The sequence below is a fragment of the Coffea arabica genome, chromosome 1c, assembly GCF_036785885.1.
Source record: "Coffea arabica cultivar ET-39 chromosome 1c, Coffea Arabica ET-39 HiFi, whole genome shotgun sequence".
Taxonomy (NCBI): Eukaryota; Viridiplantae; Streptophyta; class Magnoliopsida; order Gentianales; family Rubiaceae; genus Coffea; species Coffea arabica.
The window spans coordinates 3,140,324-3,154,842 of NC_092310.1; the positions used below are offsets into that span (position 1 = coordinate 3,140,324).

The 14,519-nt window shown below is 31.1% G+C and overlaps 1 protein-coding gene across 1 annotated transcript; it reads left to right on the top strand.

Moving 5' to 3' along the window:
- The first annotated feature begins 8,363 nt into the window (after nucleotides 1-8,363).
- On the top strand, nucleotides 8,364-9,983 carry LOC113698428 (uncharacterized). The gene has a single exon (XM_072044847.1). It carries the CDS (start codon nucleotides 8,715-8,717, stop codon nucleotides 9,651-9,653), a length of 939 nt encoding a protein of 312 aa, XP_071900948.1. The 5' UTR covers nucleotides 8,364-8,714; the 3' UTR covers nucleotides 9,654-9,983.
- The last annotated feature ends 4,536 nt before the right edge of the window (nucleotides 9,984-14,519 follow it).

Below are 14,519 nucleotides of genomic sequence, written 5' to 3' on the forward strand. Positions count from 1 at the left end.
CATATAATTTATTTTTTTCAATAAAAAAATTAAATTGACATCAGCGGATACATTGATTTGATGGAGAATCCGACCCGTATGAACCTGAACGTCAAATTAAGAATTTAATGTCTGTCCTAGATAAATTAGATTATGATGACAAATCGTTATTTAAGCAGTTACAAAATTAAAGATTTATTAGAGTTCAACACGTTTTCCACGAGGATAAATGTACTATTCTTGACTAATTGGGCGCTAAAAAGCATCTTTATGAGTATGGAGTAATCAGTAAAACTCAGTCTAATTGTAAGACAGACATAGACATTGAAGCTATTGAGAATCTTTCTCCTGTGAAGCATGGCAAGATATTAAATTCTGGAATATGCATTTCACTTTCCAAAAATGATATATATTTGAATTCTAGAAAAATTTGGATATGCAATGCATTTGTAATTTACTTCTTAAAAGGCCAAAATTGCCTGATGTAGAAACAAGTGGAGAACTTAAAGAGTTGGAAAATTTATTTAGTTCTGTTGAAATGAACCATTAATCAATCCCTATGTCCCGGGGAAGGTTAGGTTGGGTTGAATGGTGGTAAGGTTCGGGGGTGGGGGGGGGGGGGGAATGCACTTTTTATCCCCAATGTTTGGAGTGTTGAACAATTTCGTTCCTAAAATTTTAGGCAAAACATATTTTATTCTCGTAGTTTTATAATTTGGATCAATTTCAATCTTGAAATTTCATGCAAATACATTTCATTCTCATAGTTTCATAAATTTGATCAACTAAGGACAATTGAATGATTGCTAACCAATTTGGACGGAATATCATCACATCACTAGCATGTCCCATTAATATTTGTATTGCTAATAATTAATTCGGTTATCGAATTAATTACATAAATAATAATGAGTTGTTTGGATAGGAGATTTTTTTTTTAAAATTCATGATATGATATATGTGAGATAAAAAAAATAGATTTGATAAAAGATAAACTATTTGAAAAAACATGTATATGATGCAAAAATACAAAATTTTGCAAATAAATGAAAATCAAAACAATTCTTTTTTCAAATTAATTTTTTTCTCCAATTGGTAGCAATGGGATTGTTTCATATTTTTTTCTCCAATTGGCTATAATGGGTTGTTTCTTCTTCACAACTTCGTTTCTTCTTAATCTTTTTGTTCAATTTGTCATTAAAAAGAGAGTAACTTTAGTTTTTTTAAAGAAAGGAGACAGTAAATTAAAATATGATTTTTGAGTTTTTTGTTAATCCAATTCTTTTTAACTAATGAGCATGTCGTGGTCAAATGATGATATTCCATTCAAATTAATTGGCAATCCATTAATTGTTCTCAATTAGTCAAATTTATAAAAATATGAAGATGAAATGCATTTGCATGAAACTTTAGGGACGAAATTGGTTGAAATTATAAAATTAAGAGGATGAAATGTGTTTTAACTGAAATTTTAGGGATGAAATTTTCTCATGCCCCAAACAATAGGGATGAAAATTGTATTTTTCTCTAATAAAATGGAACAGATTGTAAGTAAAAAATCATGAATCGAGGACCTTCCACTAGAGAAAAATATGCGTATCCCACTCTGCCTTTTGAGCATATTCTTCTGAATATAAAATCAAGAATTTAAAGAACCTAAGTTAAACGCCCAAAACCGTACGCTAAAATGAGAAACCACAAACTTAGAGACGTCCCCATGGAATTGTCACGATTCTCGGAGCGCGTTGACCTAGACTCAATTTTTTGTGGCTCAAATTGAAGTCCTTGGAAAGACATAAAAAACTAGCATACAATTTAAATTAAGTCATATACAAGGTATAATTATAATTATTTTGTAAGTAATTTGTGTTGGCTCAAATTAAAGCCGTTGAAAAGACATAAAAAAATGGCGTATAATTTGAAGGAGATCTTGTACAAGATATAGCCATAATTATACAATTAATTTGTGTCAAGATAAATTAGTATCCTTACAATTAAATGCTTACTACGACAAAGAAGTTAATAATCATTACAAAGACTACCTTTTTTTCTTAATAACAAGAACAAAAATTCATTAATTAGAAACAGAAGGAGTCGATCAAACTTAATATTTAGGATAAGTTTCTTCATATATATATATATATATATATATACTTCAAGAACACATTAATTTTTTGTTTAAATTTTCTCTTGTTGAACAAATATCAACAAAAACTTTGTAAAATAAGGTCTTGTTTGGATTGCATTTTTTGGAGTTTTTATAGAAAATGTACTGTAACGATTTGATATATGTGAGGTAAAAAAATTATTAAGAAATGTATTCACGAAAAATGTAAAAAAATTTTGGTGAAAATTGACTTTCTAAACAAACCTAGATAAAAAAAAAAAAAGAAAGAAGAAGAGTTAACTATGACCTTGTAGTATTTTAATTCACATGCATGCAACAGAACATTCTAAAGAAAAAAACATCAGAAGCTTCACAGCCACGTCCAGGGGACATAGACTCTTCAAGGGTAAAGCAGATATGGCCCATTGGTTTTTCGTGTGAATTTCACCTGCAAGAGAAGTACAAGTTTGACCATTGACCAATGACCAATCCATTGGGTGTACAAGAACCTTCAATGAGCACAATGACGTACATTTTTAACACACAGAAAAACACACACTAAACGTGATGATTTTAAAAATCAAAATGACCAATTAGAATTGCAAATTTGACCCGTCATATTAATTATCCTAAGCAAGCAATGGCTGCTGCTAAAGCTAGGGAATCCTAATTGAATAAATAGGATGAAAAGTATTCTTCAAAATTAAAATGGCATTTTACCACTTTTAAGTTGGAAAGGTATTCAAAGAATCTTGGCAAATCCATTCATCATTGACCCATATTAGTAGAAAACAAAATGATATAAAGTGACATATGCCCATTTTTATATATATATATATATAATATATGATCTTCTTTAAGGATGTTTGATTTGATGTGTTGATTGTCGTCATTAGTGACAAAATACATTGCAATATCATGAATTCTATAAAGAAGATGATTAGACTTTGTAGAGTATGGTACCTAATTATTTGACTGGTGATTGACATTAACTTAAGCACAATTTATTACAAGGATATCCATTAGTCACTTCTGTTAGTGAAAGATTTTTATAATTGCCCAGAATCAGACAATTGTTTGGATAGAGTATTATTTGGAATAATTACTGTAACACTTTTTACGATGTGATGTATGTGAGATAAAAAAGTGATTGAAAATATAAAATATGAGTTGAAAAATATGTTTAGAATGCAAGCAAAATATTATTTGAGATATTTTTGCTATTTAAACACGCCACTGATCACATAGGTAACAAGCATGTCCATTTGGGCAACTTTTAATGTACTGATCTATTTGCACCAGTGTGATTGAAGAATAATGGTGAAAGCTAAAAACCAAGAAATCTTGCGACATCACTGATAATGGACCTTCAAAACATTTGGAACTTCTATAATAGTTAGAGATAAGCAAAGGCTTAATCTATTGTTTTCAGAAAAGGGAAAAATGTCACTTCAGCCTCTTCAGCAAGTTTTGGATGGTTTTCCTTTATAAGATTACAATTATTCCGTAATTTAAGAAAATTACCTTGTTTTGGATTGCTTTAAATACATCTAAAACAAAGGTGTGAAGGGCGTAAAATAATTACCAAAAAATTATTTATTTGTATCATAAACACATTTTTTAATATATTTTTTTATTTTTTAATCACTTTTTTTGTCTCACATATATCACATCACAAATATATTACAGTAATTATTTTAAATAGTGTCCAAACACACCTGCCTGGCAAACAAACAAACACATCGTACAACAAAATTTTTCCCATGAAGGCAATTTGATAATTACAGTTACATCTATTATATTCTCAGTAATTGTTCGTAAAAAACGAAAAGTTCTACGAGGGTCGAAATTGTTTTATACAAATAACCATTTTTAATGTTTTAAAATTTTTTTTTTAAATCAAGTGAAAAGACCATTCAGCCTATCACTTGCTAAAACGTACATGTTGACATCTGAAGCTATAACTGGAGTACCAATCAAGTCATTCCATTTAAGACCAAAAATCCATTTTCGTGACCAAATGAACAAAATCCATTTTCATGACCAAATGAACCAAACATGACTTGTCGATGACGAAGCACAAAACCATCTTTGCTTTTGTCATTTGTCCCTTCCTAATTTTGCCTAGCCGGTTGTTGGGAAGGGGAACATTTCTAGTACAATCATATGTTTTCTTGCTCGGATCCTTATTTTTCACACTAAAGGAAAAGAAATGTCGGAGATAGCAAACATGAGAATCGACATAATTTCGAATTTTTCAAAGTTTGGTCTCAGGCATCGGATAGTTTTTTCTTTTTCACCTCTTAAATGAAGTTTCTGGATGGGTTATTAGTTTAAAAGATATCCATATTTTTCAAATAAAGCAAAACTTACTTTTAAGCGTCCGGTGCCTGTTGAACAATCATTAAGATGTAATTCAGGTATTAGATTTTTTGAAAGGTAATATTAATTGAGGATAGTGTATTAATATAAGGGCGGGTAGTAAGTGCTAGTGTGGGTGTATCTATGATAGGTTAGATGAGATTTTATGTGTAATAATGAGCATTCAATGTGCACTTGTTAAAAAAACTTATTTTTAATATGATGTGGAATACATCCACATCTACAGCAAATAGACCAACTTTATCATTAATTCTTCTTGTTCAATATGCCTAGTTAAAATATCAATTAATCTTTCCTACACTGATAGTGTATACATTATTATAATTTTGGATGAATGACAACTATATAAAATTTGAATTTGAAATCCAATATGTGCACATGCGTCATAATGATGATAGTATATACACTGTCAATGTATATAAAATTTATTCTTAAAATATCTCGTTGAAATCCCGCCATCTGTGATAGTTTATAATATGAGCTTATGGCATAGATGGGTCATTAAGCACTTCATTGCTTATATGTGGTAATATTTTACTTTGTATGTTTTAACGATAGTTTTTTCCTAATCGGTACCCTTTGAATATTGTGTAATTAATTGATGGATTTATTTTCTATACACTGATGTTGTATACACTTTTACTATTAGATACATAACACATAATTTGAATTTAAATTTGAAACGAAAATTTTGCATATGAGTCAAGTATCCAACAGTAATAGTATATACACTATCTGTATATATAAGATTAACTCTTAATTCATACCAAAATTGTAAAATGCTTGTGCACACTTATATTTATTGTCCACTTTTGTACTTATATACTTTTCCTATAATATTTTAATTTTCTACCACCTATTGCCAACGTCCCTTAAAGAATGCCCAATCGTTAAACAAAACCTCTACAATCAATATGTGATATAGCATCAAAAAAGGGAAAAATAAAAAATGAAAAAGCAAAAAAAGAAAACCCAATGTGGTACAACTCACATAAAGTTAGGTTGTGAATTATAAGAAGCATAATTCTCGAAGGTTGGATCTCGAAATATTTTGTTTCTTAAAATTCTTGATGTATAACTTTTTAGCTTTAATTGTGATTTATATGTCTTGGACATCTACTGTCTTAATTTTGACTTAAGTGTAGAATTTTACTTAAGCAAAAAAAGAAGCTAGGGAGAAAATTAGGCATAATAAATCTTTCTTGCACCAAAAAAAATAAAGAGGAAAATATAATTTCCTTCAAACTCTAGGCCACTTTGATCTGCAACTTCACATTACCCAATCTTATCTTATATTAAAGAAAGATCTTACAACTCAGAGGGAAGTGAAATTGTGGTGCACGTACTTACAGTAACATGAGAGATTAAATAATTAAAGCCCATTTAATTAGATTAATTCAAGGGATATTTGGGTTAATTTCGATTTTGTTGCAACTAAGCCACACACAAAGCACAGAAAAACGTGTCATATTCAGACAATATTTTTAGCTTAAGCAGGAGTACGTTCATAGGTAACTAAAGATAAGTGATGAAATTAATAAACAATTTAGTTTAGTTTTGATTAAGGATGCGTTTGATAAAATTGAAATATGAAATCTGAATTTATTAAGTTATTAAATTATTAAGTATTAAATTTGATACATTTGAGTGTAATTAAATGATAAATGGATAGTCTATTACTTATTTTTGGACACAAGTTTAATCTAGGAAATTTAGTGCTATTAATTCAAATATTTAATTTTTTATTATCAAACACGTCTGAACATGTTAAGATCTAAATCGATTAAATTTAAATATTAAATTGAATTATCAAACATGACTAAGATAATAACAATCTAATTTACGTAAGACAATTTCTTAAAAGTAAAAAAACAGAAAAAAGAAAAGAAAAGAAAAGAAAAGAAAGGACAAGACAATATAGTCACGGTCAACTTCGGAACTGGATGTTAATATTCGTGTCCGGAACTGGATTTTAGTATTCCAAGACCATTTGAGACCGCCGCCGTTGCAGTCGGGGCGTTTAGCGTGGGATGCACAATGTTTGTATATTTTGACCATATTATCCACATACATCAAGACATGATAATTGTCAAAACAAAAAAAAGTAATAAAGTTAAGGTTTTTTTTTTATCAATTTATACCTACAAGATAATTGCACCAAATAAAAAAAGTTACTCTGAGCCTATAGGATAGAAGAACCCCCAAATTATGAGAAAATCAAAATTAGGATGCTAGAATTGCACATGAAGTGGTTGGATGTGCTTTTCTGCTTTTTTTTTTTTTTTCCAAGAGTTATTGTGACATGTGCCCTCTAATTGAACTTGTATTGTGAATTTTTTTTTTTGGTTTTTTGAATTTTTAAAAAAAAATTTATATTTTTCGTGAATATATTTTTAAATTATTTTTTTACCTCACATACATTAAATTGTTACAGCACATTTTTTTTATTATAAAAATTTCAAAAAATAGCCATCCAAACGGGCTTCATTTGATAACTGCCAAACATTTGCTTGATTTGATGGATCACAAGTGGAAGGTCCCATATTTGGTTATTTCTAAAAAATAACTTGAAGTTCGTTAAAACACAACTTTGAGGAACCCAAACTTAACTATCAGATGGGTGTGGCACCAATTTCCTGAAGTACTGTTGGTCTCAATCGACTTCAAACTTCATATCATTTGCAAGAAGATATCAACAAGTTTTCTTTAAAAGGTAAGTAAGGCAAAGGCAGTAAAAATAATCCATAAGATCCTATTTAGTTCTCAAATAATAAAAAGATATTCACCAAGCTTCTAAGGTTTTTCAGGTAGTCTAATTGGCTTTTGCCAAACCTCTAAACCAACTTGTCTAGACATGTAACTTCGAAAGGTTTGCAAGAAATCCAATTGAGATAATCCTTCTTGAAGCTGTTGACAATTTGATTGATTGTGAATATTACTCGATTTTGCACCAATACCGTCAAATGAAGGGTACTTGTAAAAGCAAAATAGCTCACTCTTAAGAAATCCAGTTGGACTTTTGGCCAAATATGCTGTGGCAAAACTCCCAGATGAATCAGAATCAGTAGATCAGCCATTTGGGCATTTGGCATATAAAATCATGGCTCTGTCTGTATACATATTTCAGGTATTCTATTTTTTTGAAAATATAAAATTAATTAGAGAAAGTAAATAAATGTAAGGGAGGATGAATAAGATTAAATAGAAAAAGTATATAATTGTAAGGGAACGTAATAATTATTAGTACATATATATATATGGGGTAAATTAGGTAAATCTTAGGTGTATAAATGAGTGCTTAACGGGCATCCATTAGAAAAATCCTAATATCATGACAATCATAATATGCCACCAAATTAACCATATTATTTGCCAAGCCTTAAAGAATTAATACGTGCTTTAAACTTGACAAATCTTTAAATTGCCCAATTGGTCCGATTTCCTCAAATCAAACTCCCTTTCGTAATTAAAGTGTCAAACTGATAATTCTTGCAACAATTAGCAAAGCAAGGATGTCATTATAGCTCCTTGGCCATTGGCTATTATAGTAAATGGACAATATGTTGTTCTTCTTCATCTATTGATCCATCTTTGTGCATATTTTGATTGAGTTTCATGTGATTTGAGCTTCTATTCTCTTTCGTCAACCCCATATGCCAAAACTAATGAAGCAAACATTGAAAGAAGAAACCATGACATGATAAGATCAAGACTGATTAGTGGGAATAAGATAATGCAAGAACAAAGTCCATTCACAAATTCTAAGTCATTACCACAAAGATTGGCCCTCTTCATTCTAGAATATAAAATTGCCACCTCATCACATAGGTAAGAGCCAAAGAAGTGAAGAGAGTCCTTGGTCAACTCTTCCTTGCTTAATCTTACTCTCCAAGCCATTAAACTGCAGTCACAAAACAATCTCAAATTGTTCAAAATTTTCAACCCATCTTAAAAGTAGAACCCTCTAGACCTCCAAGACCTTCAAGAAATTTCATATAATTCAAAACCCTTCCTCTCTTTATAAACCCCCTTCCCATCCAATTTTCCATCCAAATCCCACCTTGTATATTTGTTTGCCTCTCTCCCTCGCTAACCATCCCAGTCCATTCCTTTTCTCCCACACTTTTTTACCCTCCTTATTTCTCTCTTTCCAAGGACAAAACACCCAAGCCAAGCAAAGCAAGAAACCTCAAGCAAGCAGCTCACAAAGCAGGCTAAGCTAGAGCAGGTCCAGCAGGATAACAAGATGGGCACTATGGTGGGACATGTGGCACCTGGATTTGGCTTCTTCCTAATTGGGCTCTGGCATTTAATCAACCATGTCAGGCTTCACTCTCTCCATCCAAAATCCTACACATCTTTGCCATGGTTTCCCACTTCAAAAATCAGGTACTTGGAACATTTCTTGATCATGGGAGGCTGCCTTGCCTCAATATCCATGGAGCTCTTCATTGGTCCACACAGGCACCAACCATTGGACACTGATGGCACCATCCCATCATACCACCTTCACAACTTTGAGCACTCAAACATATCCTTGACTTTCTTTGTCTATTCACTTTTCTCCATCATTCTTGACAAAATCCAGCCCCCAGCCCATTATAGCCTAACTCTAATGCTAGGAGCCATTGCTTTTGGCCAGCAATTTCTCCTCTTCCACCTCCACTCCGCTGATCACATGGGTGTGGAAGGGCAATACCACTGGCTTCTGCAAATTGTCATTTTTGTCTCACTTTTGACCACCCTTTTAGGCATAGGTTACCCCAAGAGTTTCTTGAACAGTTTCATAAGGTCTCTCAGCATCTTGTTCCAAGGAATTTGGCTGATGGTCATGGGAATCATGCTTTGGACACCAGAGTATATTCCCAAAGGGTGTTTCATAAACGAAGAGGGTCATAAAGTTGTCAGATGCCAAAATCATGAAGCCCTTGAAAGAGCCAAGTCACTAGTGAATATTGAGTTCAGCTGGTACCTGGTTGGAGTCACAATTTTTGGCATGTGTGTTTACTTGGCACTCTACAGAATGTTCCCTGAGAAAGTTGAGTACCAATCTTTAACAAAATTTGAGGATCAAGAACTGGAAGATGATGATTTGGAGGCTCAAAAAAGGAACAAAGTTGGAGGGACCAAGGCAAGTTTTCTTCCTCTGGGAAAGTCATTGGAACTAACTGATATGGAAAGGTAGTAGAAGTAGAGGGGAAACAGGGGAAGAAAAGGAAAGGGGAGAAGAGGGGAAATTTGATTGTTAAAGAGTTGTAAAAAGATTAGTAGATTAGTTGGTGTGTGTCCACTTTGTTTAGTTAAGCCTACAATAATATTGGCTTAGTAAAACCCAGAGTTTGAGGGACCAAAAAAGGGAAAAGGGGAGGAAAAAGTTTGTGGTGTGATATTATTGTTTGGTTTGCTTTGATGCCTTTTAGTTGAGACTAAATTTGGTGTCTTCTATTTGTTGTAAAGTACAAAGGAGGAAAAAAAAAACAGAGAGTTGTTTATAGGAGAAAATTTATTACTTTAATATTTTGCTAAACATTTTTAGTCAAATTTGTAAATGTCTATATATATATATATATATCCAATTCTGGATAACCTTTTCTCAAATCAAAGTCTCTGTTCAATTAATATGGTCCGTGCAGATCTTTTCCTGCAAAGGTTGTTACTTGTTGGGACCATTACCAACTGTAACTTTGAATTTTGAATGTTGAATCTTGATCAGGATTGTCCTGGTTTATTTATTGGCAGAGTAGATAATATCTCACCTCTGCTATGATCTTCCTCAATCCTTCCAAGTTCCAGCATTCGGGCATGGCATTTGTACTTTTGTTGATTTGACAACTCACATAAGAATAATTTTGGACATTCAATCTGTAAAATAATTTCAAGAATTAAAAATTGTTTACAAAGACACGTTTGAAAAAACAAAAGAAAACAAGAAAGCAAATTTCAGAGATGCATGGAATATTCATTATGAGCTTATCCAAGCTTCTCGCCAAAGTCACACCAGAAGCAGCAGCAACTTCTATGAACTTTAGAAAGCAATATGAAGAAATTTCTGAGCAATTTGAAACTTGAAAATGACCAATTCTATTCTATTCAGTGCCTGCACTGCTAATGTCAATTATAATGATACTAATGAATGGCCCTCTGATAAAGTGATGAGTTAGTGTCAAGCCCCCAACAGGCTTGAAATTAGGATTAGATACTCTAATGTAGGCCAATGGGCTGCCTATTTAATTGTGTTTGTAATAAGCAATTATTTGATGCAACCTTTCTCAACTTTCCTTACTGCATCTTGCTCCCACATTTTCAGTTGATAAAGCATGCAAAACAATTGTCATTTTAACTGCTAGATTAATGAGTAGATGTTTGGAAAATTATGTCAAAAAGCTACCTGTAAGTCATATTATTAGTAGTCAAAATCAGTCGGATAAGATTTAACAGTTTTGTAGGCAACTTTTGGTTTAAAATAGCTTGTGTTGTTATTATTCCATTTTAAAAGAATTCAAGTAGTTATCAGCTATATAGTCTAACATGGTGGTGGATGAAATTTTGAAGGATTTCCTAATGGTTAACTATAGCAAAATGTTACACGTACCCTTGTTTGGATTTCAATTTTTCAACGAAAAATTTTGACGTTTTTCATGATCATATTTGTCAATCACCTTTTAATCTTACATATATCGAATCGTTATAATATATTTTTTCTATAAAGCTCCAGAAAAAAAAATTTTAAACGAGAGTAAAATAGCAAAGATGCGTGGTTATCAAATTGGATGTGCAGATATCATTTCCCTACGGCCATGAATTCATGCATTGAAGGAAGCCTAATTTCTCAATAATTTGGATTAATCCGGTTGTTTAACCGTTTAAAAACCATAATTTTAAGCTCTTGAAGCTCATTTTATTTTTTGGGCTTGAAGCCAGTCTAATTAGGCGTGACTTTGTGATGCATTAACTTTTATTTGCTTATCTGATTGATTTCTCAATTCTCGTATTTACAAGTAAACTAAATGGTTTCACTTTTAGCTACTAATACATTGAGTGCATCCAAATGAACAGAAGAAATTGGATTGACAATTTTTCTGATTTTTTAAATATTAATCTTCTATATACTGACCGTGTATACACTTTCACCATTAAATACATGATATATAAATATGAATTTGAATTTAAAATTCAAATTTTGCATATATGTTATACATTCAACCGTGACAGTGTGTACACTGTTAATGTATAGAAAATTAACTTTTTTTTTTATTCTATCATCACCACAATTTTTAATCATCATTCTCTTTTTTCTATCAACTTTTTATCTCACATTCTAAAAAATTCTAAAGAATTTTTCAAATAATCCGCTACCCAAACAATATGTTTCTCTTTTCATAAATGAGCATGAAAACTCAAAAGTGGGGAAGCGACTAATAGCATTACCATTTCGGTTCCAGAAACTTAGGTGGAATATAAATATTGCAAGGAACAACGTAGAAAGAAACAACGTATAAAGAATGTCAGAACTCAACTATTTCGTGCCCATATCGGTTATAGTCAAAAAAGACTTTGTTCCTTGTACTCAATCCTTTCCCACAGTTTTCTTCAATTCCTTGTACTCAATTAATTATTATTTTGTTGAAAGTGCTATTTTATAGAAGTTTAAAATCAGGACTGAAAGAACAAGTGTTGTAGCTTCTGATTTTGGTTTTTTCTTTTTCTTTAGAAATAACAAAGGCAAATGACTTTTTCTATATATAAAAAAAAAAACCAGTTTAAAGTATCAATTGACAAAAATTTCAAAATCAAAAGCTAAAACTAGGTCCCAAAAAAAAATCAGTTGAGAATAGGTTCTATATCTCGTCTAGACTTTACTCTATATCCAAAAATTTATTTTTGAGTGTAATTTCTTTCTTTTTGGTTTATCTTTTCAAAAAAAAAATAACTCCAATTTAAAGAAGATTTTTTTCGGCACACTATCATATATAGCATCCTTTTTTCCCCTTAATTTAATCAGGATACAAGCTGAAAGGAATCGTCATTAATTCATACATGTACATCAAAGCCAAATGCTGTAATAAATTGCTAACATAAATACTCATACGTACAGTGACGAAACCAGAAAATTTAATATGAGGAGACGAAATGCATCCATATTTAAACTTTGAAGTAGACCATAAAATTTTTTGAAAACTTTATTTTGGGACAAATAGTTATATATATATATATATATATATATATATATTAATTTTCTATACATTGACAGTGTATATATTTTTACTATTGAATGTATGACACATAATCTAAATTTTAATTTTAATATATATATGAATTAATCTTCCATACACTGACAGTGTATATATTTTTACCATTCGATGCATGATGCATAATCTGAATTTGAACATATGTGTTGTGCATTTAATCGCGATAGTGTATACACTGTCATTATATATAAGATTTAGTATGTGTGTATATACATAAATATCTATATTTATGAGAAACTTTAAAAAATTTAAAGAAAGAAAACATGAATTTGTAAAAGTTGGGATGGTGACCCCTCCCTTTAGTTGCGTCCTTCATTATGTATACACAATAGAAGACTTCGAGTGAAATGTACAAATGCATTGGTCGCTTGAAAGCCACAAAGTAGTTGTAAATGAGTAAGAAGATGCCACCAAAAACTTGATGGAGAATGAGTTAAAGACTTAATAAGTCTATATGACATGACCCAAGAAAGCTACATATGTATTGCGAACCACGAATCCCATAAAATAAATGGGTATTGTGTAGTAGTAGTAGTAAACTGTCATTCTCTGCCGTAATATCTAATCCATTAATTCTTTTGAACTTTGATTCTTCTTTTTGGGATAAATTAAGATATCTGATCTTGACCAGCAAGCATCAATTAGGTGTGTTTCACAAATTGTGCCCCAATGACGACTTCTAAAAGGGGATATTAAATTTATCCCTCCTTCACCAACAAGGCAAGCAAAAAAAAACAAAAAAAGATAAAGATTCCAAATCAATTTTCTTCTGCCTTTTACAATACTCTACATGTTTATACATTCCATGCTTGACCATTTGATTGGAAAGTGTAGCTACTGAAGTTACTAGATATTCAAAGGAAAAGCAATAAGAATAGTTTTGATTTAGTTGTTGAAACTCAATATAAAACCCCAGATTTTTTTTTCTTCAGCAACAAAAATCAATCAAGATCAGTCTAACTTATGCTCTACTAGTAGTCCAAAAGTGTCTTTTTGGTTAGCATACTTTGCCAAAAGTTTTTCTAAATATTTAGTTTGCATTATAAACACAATTTCCAACCATCATTTTATCATATATACATTACATCATAAAAAGTGCTAAAGCGTTAATCCTAACCTCTTTTTTCAGATAAATCTCCTACCCAAACACACAATATTCATCACCGAAATTGAGAATCTTGAATCTCATCCAAGTTCTGATTATGATTTTTTCCGTCCATATAAGTTGAATCATGATTTTTTCGGTTCAGTTTGCTCGAGTTATTAATACATCAATATACGTGGCAACTATATAAACGCAAGACAGATAGGACAGAAAATAATTTCGGGATAGAGGGTTTGAAACAGAATACAGAGAAACTTATTGGACATCTCTCACAAAAGCAAGATTGCTGAACCTTTACTTTTTCCAGTTTTCTTCATTTTAGGCTATTCTTGTTTCAAACTTTATTTGCACAGAATAGAATTCCGTAACGAGTCAAACTAATTATTAATATCATAAAAATTTTTAAATGCTGGAAAAGGCATTCACCTACAGCCAACATATATTTTTTGGCCATCAACAAGTTTTATATCAAAGATTAAGATGAAAAACAAATCAACAAAAAAAAAAAAAGTAAAATTAAGTGTGCCATATTGGAATTCCATTTTAAATAAGGAGCATAAATGCATAATTAGCTGTATTGCTTTCGTAGAAGCTTCACTAACTATATATTATACGTATAAAGTTTATTCTAGCCAAATATCAATATATAATTTAATTTGTTTAGATTGTGATTTTTTGCAGGAAAACATTTCCCATG